Below are 12,618 nucleotides of genomic sequence, written 5' to 3' on the forward strand. Positions count from 1 at the left end.
CGCTACTGTTGGGTAGCTGGGGTAGTTGGTGCCAGATCTCATTACAAGTCTCCCACAATCTGGTGTCGCGCACGCGGCCCTGACTCAAACGCTCTGCTGGGATGGGTCCCTGTGTGTGTGGGGCGAGTAGCAGGCGTCCAGGATGGAGCAGCAGTACCACCGCTGCCACCTGGGGGTGTCTTACACGGGCGAGAACCTTGCCTGGTCCTTCACCGTCAACTACCTGCTGATGCTCGTGGACCCCTGCGGCAGGCTGCATGACCGCTCGCTCTGCTGTGAGTGTCCGCTGGGCGCGTGACGAGGTGTATGGGCGCACGCCCGTCCTGTCGCCCTACTTTGACCGCTTGTGGTCTCAAGTAAACAGTGGTGCACAGTTACTCTCACGTTGCTGGGCTAATACGGGCACCTGGATGGCGTTGCTCTATGCAGAGTAGGCCCTTCACACTGTAGTGGTCATTGCTGGAGGTGCTGTAGTGTTGGCACACATCACACATAATCCGCGCACACATGCACACATGGCAGGGTGCTGGTCCAGTCAAAGCCTCGGTCACGGGACATTCCGATCAGATTTAGCGGACGTTGTTTGTCGATATTGAGTTGAGTGTGCAAGGCCGTGTTTGGGGCCTTGTGCGGCTGTTGACGGGCACGCTGTTCAAAGGGCTGCTCGGATTCGTTGTGACGTTTGTGGCTTAGTTACACCTTTGGCTAGGACTTCATTGAAGTCTATGCTGAAGGGGGTCCTTTTTGAAATCGTTCCCCATCGTTCGGTTTTAGAAACCATTTTTGAAAGTGTGGTGCATCCTCTGACTTTGGTATGCCTGCTGGCTTAGATAGTGTGGGAGTTGAATAATTTTTATTTGCTGGCTCGTGGTATGATCAGAGTGGAAAGGCAGCTTCCTCATAGTTCCTCTTCTTCTCTGTCTTTGGTGTGTCACTGCAGAATCGAACTGTGCTTGGCTGGGCCGTGGCGACGACCAGCAATGGCCCAATGCCGGGGGATGGCATGGCGTGCAGTGTCTTCTGCGGCTACTACAGGCCGCTGAGTCAGAGTGAGTCAGTGTCTGCGACCGTGCTCATATAGCCACACGGGTCAGTGTCATGGCAATCTAGCTGTACTCTCATGACGTCCACTTCAACTCTGAACATATTTCTGAAATTGTGTCCCCGGCACCCACTTTTTTGGATTCCAAGAGAAGCCAAGCATAGCAGGGGCAGGATAGAGAGTAAGGTGTATAGATGAATTTGGGAAGTTTGAGGGAATAATGTTGGTCACAAGGTGGGGGATAAGGTGGGTTTATTTGACCATTTTCAAGAGAGCCACGGCTTCTGTCAGCATTTTTCTTTCGCTTCCAGTTGGGTCTTTTTATTTTGTATTCTAGGTCTCATCTGATTCAATTCACTGTAACGAAAAAAATTTGCAGACAGCAGCAGGAGTGTTTGTATTGCTGGCCTGGTGTCTGGCCCAGTTATAGCTCGGCGTTGCACCACCTCTGTGTGCCAATAACTCAGTGCCTCATTTCACCGAGGGAACGGAACATGAAATGTAACAGAGCCACAGTGGTATGTCAAGCATGAATTGCATGTCTATGATAGTGTTGATGGGCCTAGATCCATTCAGGAGCCACAGGCAGAACAAACGGTGACCACACACACACAAACAACGCAGGTGTGTTATTATGAGATGGACAGAACAAGTACATGAAAAATAAGAGAAGCTGCAAAACGGGCACAAAAGACGAAAAGGGCATCTCACTCTGGCTTCTGTGACAGGTAGTATTCGTCCCATATGAAGGGTGTTGTTGAGGGCGACGGGTGTCTGACTAATCATCTGGCTGGTAGTGGCATGACGGCTGGTAGTGGGTGATGTCTGGCAGGGTGGTGCGGTCTGTTTCATCAGTGTTCTAGGGCGCAAAAAACATGTCAGATGTGCGCATTCTTACGGTTTTCTTCTATCTCTGCGAGCTGGCAGCACCAAATGCCACCAGCACACACACTGTGCTGCACTAGAAAGCTGTTTGGACGTCTGTGCATGGTGTGGTTTGAAGGTGGAACGATTGTTTTATTTTTCCTTGTCACCCACCCTGTGGAAGGTTTAGAGTTTCAAAATTGATATGGGGTATTTTATTCACGTATTGAACGCAGAAATTTGTCTCCTCGAACTTTCGCTTTGAGAGAACTGGTCAGCAGTCGCAGATTTTGGTTATCGCTGTGGCCACCAGGGGCACTCACTATTGCTGCTGCGTTTTTGTCTTACGGTGGTTGCAAAAAAAATATCAGAACTTGTCAGAAAAGTTAGACTAGTCTGGCTTTTTCATTTGTTTTATAAAGTGTTCTTAAACAGTGTCACCTATTTAATATTTCCTATATTTTAAGTTCTATGCCAGATAGTGCTGCGGTTGCAACAGAGATGATATACAGGGTGTCCTAGCTAACTTGGACCTAGATTTATAGAAAAAACTAAGTGTTCTTCCAAAATGAAATCGCGTGGATGTTGTTAGGGTTTATCAATACAGTACAATTTTTTTCGCTCCTTTTATTTGATTAATCAGTTGAGATAAATAAATTAACTTTTTAAATATAGCTTGAAACGTTCAGTCGTCAATAGGAAAGTTGTGGAGCTCCACAAATATTGTCCAAACCAGGCACTTCCAATGAGATAAACTTAGCGTGGCCATTTTTATTCGGGAAAAACGAAAACCTGCCGGGTTTTGAAAAATACCATGTGACAGCGCGCTCCGTGCGCCCGAATGTGCCCTGATTACAGCGCTCTCAGCCGTGCTTTCTAAAAAGCATCACTCGCTTCGCGCCTTTTGTGCTGCCCAAGACAGGGCTTCGCGTTGTGCCTGGTTCCAAGATAAGCACCAGTGGGTTCGGGCGGCAGTTGAAAGAAAGCGTGGCTTCCGTCTTTCATCGTGATTCACGCAATGTTATCAAGCTTGTTGTATGCGTCTTTGCTTGTTGGGATCTTGCTCCCAAATTCGAAATCATGAGATTGTCATCGTTCCTCCGCATGCATTCTGCTAACGTGAGAGTGCAATTATCGCCGCAGAAACGGGAGCCGCGCTTTCTTTCAACTGCCGCCCGAACCCACTGTCGCTTATCTTAGAACCAAGCCCAACGCCAAGCCCTGTCTCGGGCAGCACGAAAGGCACGAAACGAGTGATGTTTTTTTTACAAAGCACGGATGAGAGCGCTGTAATCGCGGAGCATTCGGCCGCACGGAGCACGCTGTCACGTGGTATTTTTTAAACTCGACGGACTTTCGTTTTTCTCGAATAAAAACGGCCACGCTAAGTCTGTCTCGCTGGAAGTGTCTGGGTTGGACAATATTTGTGGATCTCCACAACTTTCATATTGACGCCTGAATGTTTCAAGCTATATTTAAAAAGTTAATTTATTCATTTAGACTAATTATTCAAATAGGAGGAGCGAAAAAAATGGTACTGTAACTTTAGATAAACCCTAACAACATCCACGTGATTTCAGTTCTGAAGAATGCTTAGTTTTTTTATAAACCTTGGTCCAAGTTAGCTGGGACACCCTGTACTGTCAGCAGCAAAAGTTTGCGGGATCTCCAGCGCGTGGCGGAGCGACGCAAAACTGCATTGCTGCGCCATCTGCCGCAACCGCGCCTGATGACGAGGCTCGCGGCACTTCCGCGCCAGTCATTCTTTGCGCATGCCTGTCCTATCTTTGCTATCAGGCATGTCTCATCGCTGGCTTCCCCCGGGGTGCGCTTTTGACGCTCGTCACAGCCGCTGGAGCGTTGTGGAACCGCCGCCGCGCGTCTGCTTCGCCTGCTGCGATGGTGGACGGTGGATGCCTGAGCATCTTTTGCACGGCGCGCTATATTCCCTGAATAAATGTTATCTTCCAAGACGCGTTGCTGGACTAGCAAGCATTATTTTCGACTGATAACATGAGCATCGATAAGATGTCATTGCGACCCCCAATTCCTGTTCGTCGTGCATTATTCCTGAAACCAGAATTGAGGTTGGTGTCTGTAGTGCAACGATGGTGCCTCGTGTTCCGGAGGATGAAAGACGATACATCGCACGCCTCTTCGTGGAAGGTGTGCCCCAGAAAGAAATATGTCGCCTGACAGGAAGGTCTAAATCGGCAGTAACACGAGTGGTGAAAGCATTCCGAGACGATCAAGGACGAATTGCTGACGCCCACCGCAGTGGACGACCGAGGGTCACTGAGGAAGAAGACGACGGACTGATTATTGCCGCTGCTGTGGTTGATCCCTTCTTGAGCGCCAAAGAAATCAAGAAAGAGCTCGGCATTCATGTGTCATGCGACACAATTAGAAGGCGCCTCAAAGAAGCGGGATTAAAAAATTGTGCCGCAGCACAAAAGCCCTATTTGACAGAGAACCAACGCCGGCAGCGGCTGGAATTTGCTAAGGCGTACGAGCACTGGGGTGTTGAAGACTGGGGCCAAGTCATCTTTACTGATGAATCCACGTTCTGCACCAGGTGGGACCAACAGCAGCGTGTTTGGCGGCCTCTCAACTGCAGGTATGACTGAGGTTCATGTTTTTAACATAAAGTATTTAAATCTTAGATACAAATCCGTACTTTAAAATGAAGAGGAATCCGCATTTTATCTTTGGCGAGCAGCTTACTGTCCAATGAAGTGTTCAGAATATACCAGCCGGATCTGTTCACCAGCCATCCTAGAGCAACTGAGTAACTCATATAGCAGCATTCTCGTCACGTGAGCTTTCTTTTTTTAACTCGGACATTTTTTCTCAAAAGCCCTATTTCTTAAGAAGGCAAACAAACATAACAGTTTACAATATTTTAAGTTTCCTTTTCGTGCGCCGATTCGGTTTTCGGCAACTTATTCTCAGTGATGACAGCGGTTGTACTTGCCGCAGGTATGGCGTAGCTCATAATGATAGTTCTTTTTCTCGTTTGTTTTAGATACCGACCGGAGTACACGCAGTGCGTGCTATCGAGTGGCCGCTGCAGCGTTGCCGTCTGGGGAGCCATCAGCAAAGATGGACTCGGCCCTTTGGTCCGCATCGATGGAACTTTTAATGCTCCATCATACTGCGACATCATTAAGAAGGCACTGGTGCCGTATGCCCTGGACGGCCCGTTTCCTGACGGCTTTTACTGGGTGCAGCACGACCGCAGTCCAGTACATACTGCGCGCCTTACGGAAGCTACACTTGACTCTTGTGGTGTGCTGCGACTGCCGTGGCCTCCGAGCGGCGCGGACCTGAATCCTATCGAGAATTTGTGGGGACTAATGAAAAGGCGCCTCGCTGCCCAAAGGCGCCACATCCCCAACGCCGATGCTCTTTGGAGAGCAATTGAAGAGGGCTGGAGCGCACTGAGCACAGAAACTGAAACTGTGAGGGCTCTGTACGCGTCCATGCCGCGGAGAATCGCTGAAGTGATAGCGTCAGAAGGCCACTATACCGGCCACTAAATGGTACCTGCCCTAAAGCTCTCTTTATGATCTTTTGTTCGTTTTTGTTTTTCAGGAAAGCACCTCAATTTAAATATATCTCTTTTTCACCACCATCGATTGCGTGCTTCTTTTTCATATTTTCATAACCCTTGGTGTAGCCTCTTGTTCGAAATCAAGCCTGGACACGTAATTTATACCATTTCTCATCGAACGCCACCATGTAGGTTTGGAGGAGTATACATTCTACAGTTAAGCATGGTGACATGATAAATTACAGTGGCAGTATTCTTTTTGCGGGAGCGGAGGCGAGAACCCATGGGCCATGCGATGACATGAAACGACTGTAAATAAAAGATATGACTCAGAAAACTGCAGACTACCTCCACGTTCATGCTCATAATTGAAGCAAAACTCGGAAATGTCACGCCAGGCAAGCAGCCAGCAATTGTTTTTCGGGAAGGAATCGGGGTGATTTTTGGGTCAAGCAAGTTAGGTGGTACCATTGTGTGGCACGTGTCCATGAACAACACTGGCAAGCGAGCGGGAGGTAGAAGCTCGATTTCGGTGGTTATTTGGGGCCGAGGGGGGGGGGGGGGGGGGGGACGACACGCCTCTCGTATACGTTCGTAGGAAATAACATCTCAATTCGTGTTAGGTTTTTCCTGTGTTAACGGAAAGGTGTACTCGTTGTAAATGGCTGAACACACATCTTAACTGAGTCGAAAGGACTCGAATTACATTTAACGCTCAAGTCATTTATTCAGAGAATATAGCGCGCCGTGCAAAAGATGCTCAGGCGCTCCGTCCACCATCGCAGCAGGCGAAGCAGACGCGCGGCGGCGGTTCCACAACGCTCCAGCGGCTGTGACGAGCGTCAAAAGCGCACCCCGGGGGAAGCCAGCGATGAGACATGCCTGATAGCAAAGATAGGACAGGCATGCGCAAAGAATGACTGGCGCGGAAGTGCCGCGAGCCTCGTCATCAGGCGCGGTTGCGGCAGATGGCGCAGCAATGCAGTTTTGCGTCGCTCCGCCACGCGCTGGAGATCCCGCAAACTTTTGCTGCTGACAGTACATATAGCTGTGCAGTGTGCACCTTCAAACAAGATGCCATTACTCTTGAAGGTCTTTGGGGCGTGTGTTTTTTTATAGGTAATGGATATTTTTGTCAGTCATGTTCAAAATGTCCCTTTTTTTTCTTGAAAAGAAAAAACAAGTTTTCAATGTCTTTTTAGCAATGGGCCGTGTCAGTGCTCGTACTGAATTGCTGCTGTGAAAAGTAATGCCACCTCAAACCATGGATCAACAAAGTTTTGCTGAAAATTTTATGTCAGCTCCCAGCGTGTGCAGTTGCATGTAAAAAACTAATGGCAGTGTATCACTCATGTTTGTCATTTTACATTGGGAATGTGCCTGAACACTTGTGCCCAAATTCATTTTTATCAAGAAATGGAACCTTTTGGCAGCCTTGAAGGTTAGTCATGAATGTTAGAAAATAACCTGTTTTATTTTTTTTTTATTATTTCCTGTGTTGCCCTGCGCAGTCGGACAAATTTTATAAACTGGCATTCCTGTTATGCGCAGTTTTGTGAGAAACTTGAGTCTTGGGCAAAGCATTCCAATTAGAGGCTCAGAAAAACATGAAAGCTTGTAAACATTGCAGTGCAGACACATGGGTGTAATATATACATTGTCTGTGACATGACTGGATGTTTTTTAGATGGGGCTTCATCGCTTTCACGATGAAAGGCTAGTTTCGGCAGGAAATCGTTGACAAGTAGCGTGTAAGTGGCTAAGATGATTTAAGGTGAACTGCAAATAGCATTTCCTATTATAATTTGGTGAAAAAGCTCTTGACTTTTGTTTTCAAACTGTCAGTGTTCGTACTCAAAACTGTGCAAGTTGACTTGCAGTTGATTTGGGATTATTTGTAAAAATATGTAAAGCGAAAAAAATTGATGCTCGCAGAACTCAGCCTTTGTTTCTTTTTTTTTTTGTCTTTGGGTGAAAGGTTAATCATGCACTGTCCCAGTATGTGGCAGCGGTGAATGCGAGGGAATCTGACGCCGGTATTGTTTTGTGCGGATGCTTGTGCCTCGGTTGTGATTAAGGGGGAACACTACCCTGAACAGTGAACTTTGAACCACTTGCTCAATTTCATTGAAACTTGTGGGGCTAGTTCGTATTACTGCTGGGACCACCTCTGCCAAATTTAATTGTTCTATAATAAGTATGAGGCACGTTATGCAACCTTTGTGCCAAGGATGACTATGCTTGCTTAGGAAATCTATTGTTTGAAAAATAAGTGTAATTTTTCAATTTTTTGTGCTGTGGGGCATTGGGAATGTCCAGAGCACACAACTGTGGAATTATTTTGCTTGGTTCTCCTATATTTTGAAAGAATGATACCATTCAAAGAATGACATTGGATTTTCATTTTGCATCAATTTTTTTAGTCATTTTTTAGTGTGAAAGCACACAGTTGTGTTCCTCATAAAATTTCACTCCAGAAAACCTGCTACAATACCAATATTATCAAGTAACATTGGAATGATAGTTCTTCTAAGCTGACAGTTGACTGAAAAAACAAGAGATGAGAAAAATAGACTCACATGATTGCAAATCATCCCATTTTATTCTAAGCACAGCAGTGTTCAAGACAAGCCCCCAGCTGAATAATAAAATTTGGCAGAGGTGGTCCCAGCAGTGGTATTCGCAAGTTTCAGTGAAATCGAGCAAGCGGTTCAAAGTTCACTCTTTAGGGTAGTGTCCCCCCTTAAGTTCTTCAAGATGCCCTGCCAAGCAGCAGCAGAGGATGCGGACGTATACGGTTCTTCAAACGCGCGTGCGGCCATTTCTCGTGCAGCCCTGCGTGAGCGGATGGCCCAGTACGAGCAGGACAACGACGTGGTCCTGGCCGTCAAGAAGCTGATCATCCTGATGCCCACCTCGTGCTACATTGAGCCCGAGCTGGGGGTGGGCGGAGACGAGGACATCGAGGTGGCCAACCGCATGGACAACCTGGTCATATCCCGGGCGGGCAACAAGGAGCGCATCTTCACCAACACCGTCTACAAGATCAGGAACGGGGACGACAGCCCCGTACGTGCTACCCATCGAGCTTCTTCCTCTGGGGCCTGTCTGTCAGGCTTTGAACACAACTGCAGTAGAGTCTCGATGATACGATCGCGGTTGATCCGTATTGGTGAAATCCCCTGGCCGGAATGCATTTTGTGCAATGTGGAGAATTTTGTGTGACGCCACTACAAGTGATACGAACATGCAAGAGTCACCATGGTGGCTCAGTGGTTATGGTGCTTGGCTACTAACCCAAAAGACGCAGGTTCGATCCCGGCCGCAGCGGTCGAATTTCGATGGAGGCGAAATCCTAGAGGCCCATGTACTGTGCGATGTCAGTGCATGTTAAAGAACCCCAGGTGGTCGAAATTTCCGGAGCCCTCCACTATGGCATCCCTCATAACCTGAGTCGCTTTGGGACGTTAAACCCCATAAACCAAACCCAACCGAACATGCGAGCTATGATGGCACTCTTGAGCACTAAGCGCTGCCCGCTCATCACGAGCGGTGAACAGCCACACACAACCTGGAGATCGCCAAAGCCACGATCTCCAGTTGCGTGGTATGAATCATGAGCAGTAAGCAAAGGTGCATGGCCGTAAATAAGTCCCATCAACTGTAAACAAGTCTGAACAAATGCATTTCTGATGCTTTTGCATACGGATTTTGGTTATTGTGCATGAGACGAATTTCGGGTGATTTGACTATCTTTAGGGGGATCTTTGTGGGCCCAAGAGATCCACATTGTCCAGATTCATCTGTAATATTCTTCTGAGAGAAATGTAAACATTGACCACTGGCAGTGCAGCGCCTTGAATTTATGATCAGTATGTGACAATACATGCAATAGAGGTGGGAATAACGAATATTTGAGTACGGTGAGTGTAATACATATATTCTGCAAAAAAGGCATAAGCGAAAACCTTTATGCCACTGAGAAAGGAGGGGAAGGCCTACGCCTGCTGTTCGAGAGTTATCTGAAGAAAATGGAGCTGGAGGCATGGTTCTGAAGGTTATCGCTATAGTTAGTATCTTTTTTTAGAATCGCAAACAGAGCATGCATACTATAGTTTCGGCCTTATTAGCGTTTCATACAAACGAAGCTTAATGGGGCTATTTGCAGCTTAGAAGTGGCAGCATAAGTACCCAAGCAGTGCAGTTAGCCTGCTTCAACATGTCGACGAGCTTGAGCCTCCCAGTCTGCAGAGGTGTGCAAGCTAACAAATAATACCTCAGAACTACGCTACTTAATCGAGTACAACATGCCGCTGTCTTCCAGACATTGTCGATTTTTTCCTTTGACAGTGTAATTCCTACTTGATATCCAGCTAGGTGCAGCATGTATGTCAAGGACACTTGACTTTTTTCCGGTAAAAACCGAAATTCAGTAATTGAATCTAGTGTACTTTTGTTTCTTTTTCCTCAGTTTAAACTGAAAAGTCCAGCCCCAAGATATTAACAGTAAGATGCTGCCGATTATACAGTGTTAGCTAAGGAATCCCAGAAAAGTTGGTTATGACCTGTGGACATAAATTAGTCGTCGACTTAAGCTTCAGTGATCTAAGCTGCCTAGTGGGTTAATGCCATTATCTTATACTGGCTGGTAGAAAAGTACTGAGGAAGTGAAATGACTGCTGGCCACACTTGTAACTTGTTACAAAGGTGAGCGAACTCTCGCGATCAACCATTAACTGCCACCTGCCAGGGTGGTAGTGTGGGTGGGTACTTTAATGTACTACATAGAAAGACAAACAGGAATTTCTTACCACTGATGCGGGATAACATCCCGTTCCTCTCGCTCATAACGGCTCCCACAGCTGTGACAACCTCGCGAAATACTTGCGCAGACCTCATCTCTGAGAACCAGGCATTGGTGCAGCAAGTCAAGCATATATCCATCTATTTCTCCGTCCACAAAGCTTCCTTGATGACAGTCAAGGACTGTCAGCGGAGTGTTTCTTGAAGAAGGAACATGTGTGAAAAATAACAAGTCGTCTGTAATTGTACAAACATGTCTTGCTCGAATTCTCCGCCTCAATCTATCGAAAAGCAGCAACAGCTGATGAGCTGCGCTTGAATTTCGCATTAGGAAGTGACGTAATCTTCCTCCACCTGTGCAGTACTACTGCGTGGCTGAGGGGGCCACGCCCCTGCTGACGCTCAACGACATGCGGGAGTGCGGAGAGCTGACGGCCCAGCAGCAGCGGGAGCAGATGAACAACTTCTGCGACAAGATACGGGAGCTGGTCGAGGCAAGCACCGCGTGCCGGTCTCGCTTCCTGCTGGTGCAGTACAACGGTAGGGCAGCCATTACTGTCTACGCGACCTGGTGGTGGTGTTCAAAAAGCAGCTGCTTGTCACTGAAACCGTTTGTTGCCCAGTGCGGAGACTGTGTCAAAGCAGTGCCACCGTGGAGCACTCTGAATTCATGTTGACCACCTAGAGCTGCGACTTTGTGATGCTTTTGAAGCACACTGTTTGAAACACTAGTTCAGGTGCTTGTGGTCACTTAGGCAAAATACTGTTTACCTACCTTGTGTAGGTGAGGAATAGTTTAAGGCAAAAGCCTTTAATGCCTCATCGTTGTTGACAGAACGTTGTCAACAGAAGGTTGTCAGCAGAGGTGTCACGCTTTACGGTTGGTCGAAATGGTTATGACGGCTAATGAGGACACCCCCGGATGCCTGACGCCCCCTTTTGGAGCAGACGACAACTAATAAAAAATAGTTGTCGTTCGCTTCAACAGGGGGCGTAAGGCGTCCGTGGGTGACCACATTACATACCTCATTACTGCGAACAGAGCCATGGATACAACCGAACTCACCGAAGCAGGGACAGAGTCATGCTAAAGAAGCAGTTAAAGTCGGCAGTCAAAGTGTGTAGTCAATGCCAAACAGTGCGCCAGGAAAGGCTTTCACCTTGCCGCAATTTAGAGAGCCAATGTGCCCCCTGAATTCTTTTTGAGTGGTGAGGGATGCTGCTGCGCTGGTCTAAGGGAGATGACACTGCCAAGGCTGAGACAGAGCGAAGTCTTACCTGATGCATGCATATAGTGCAGAAAGCGAGTGCAACTGGATTTTTTTGCGCGAAAGTGCAAGACTAAGGTGCCAGAGCCAGCGTGCCTCGATTTCCTTGATAACAATCCCCCTTTACTGAGGCACAGACGAGTAGAAGCAAATCACCATCATCATCAGCCTGACTGCGCCCACTGCAGGGCAAAGGCCTCTCCCATGTCTCTCCAATTAACCCTGTCCTTTGTCAGTTGCCGCACTGTATCCCCGCAAACTTCTTAATCTCATCCGCCCACCTAACTTTCTGCCGTCCCCTGCTACGTTTGCTTTCTCTAGGAATCCACTCCGTAACCCTCGAGGACCAGCGGTTATCTTGCCTTCGCATTACATGCCCGGCCCAAGCCATTTCTTCCTCTTGATTTCGACTAGGATGTCTCTAAACCGCTTTTGTTCTCTCACCCACTCCGCCCGCTTCCGATCTCTTAGCGTTGCACCTGTTATTTTTCTTTCCATAGCTCGCTGTGTTGTCCTTAAGTTGAACCCTTTACGTTGTGCGTAATTTTTTTCTCATCTTTTTTCTTTTTCTTTTTTTCAGATGTGAGAGAAGATGGCACTCCAGTACCTGTCTCATCTGTCCTGAGGAATGTCATAAGGAAGGAACTGGGAGTAGTGTGACACAGCATTGTTTTTATTATAAAGCTTTTAACCAAAGAATGTCAAGATTTTACTTGATTGTTAACATCATGTTCTTGTTTTAAAACTTTATTTCTGCTGTGCAAGTGTTCTATCACATTGCCTCAGAAACTCTGAGAGACCACTGGACATTCAGCACGCACGTAAAGAGATGAGAATATGCTGCGTTAAAAAAAAAGTCTGCCTACATTAAGTCTGAAAATATTTACGTGATAGATTTCCAGATCCAAATCTGTTTTAGATATTAGTGCACATCCGTGAGTGCATGTTTATTTCTTCAGACAAGTCCAAAAGTTGTCTCTCAGGTCCAATTTCATTCACATGGTATGTTGTGCTTTCTGCAAGAACCATCCTGTAAGTGTGTACCTTTTGGACATACAATTTTACAGTTGCTCAAAAAGACACCTAAA

The 12,618-nt window shown here is 47.1% G+C and overlaps 1 protein-coding gene across 2 annotated transcripts in view; it reads left to right on the forward strand.

Annotated features, from left to right (window-relative positions):
* Sting (transmembrane protein sting) overlaps positions 1-12,229 on the forward strand; it is a 31,244-nt gene extending 19,015 nt beyond the window's left edge. The window contains exons 5-8 of one of the 2 annotated variants that reach the window (XM_089563095.1): positions 131-275; positions 8,293-8,528; positions 10,625-10,802; positions 12,111-12,229. In XM_089563095.1, the coding sequence (XP_089419221.1) occupies positions 131-275; positions 8,293-8,528; positions 10,625-10,802; positions 12,111-12,190 (639 nt within the window). In that variant the 3' untranslated portion in view covers positions 12,191-12,229. Of the gene's footprint in view, positions 1-130; positions 276-940; positions 1,050-8,292; positions 8,529-10,624; positions 10,803-12,110 lie in introns of both variants that reach the window. The other variant, XM_089563096.1, reaches the window with a different exon arrangement.
* Positions 12,230-12,618: the final 389 nt, after the last annotated feature.

Source organism: Amblyomma mixtum, chromosome 10, assembly GCF_055824585.1.
Source record: "Amblyomma mixtum isolate Tamu chromosome 10, ASM5582458v1, whole genome shotgun sequence".
Lineage (NCBI taxonomy): Eukaryota > Metazoa > Arthropoda > Arachnida > Ixodida > Ixodidae > Amblyomma > Amblyomma mixtum.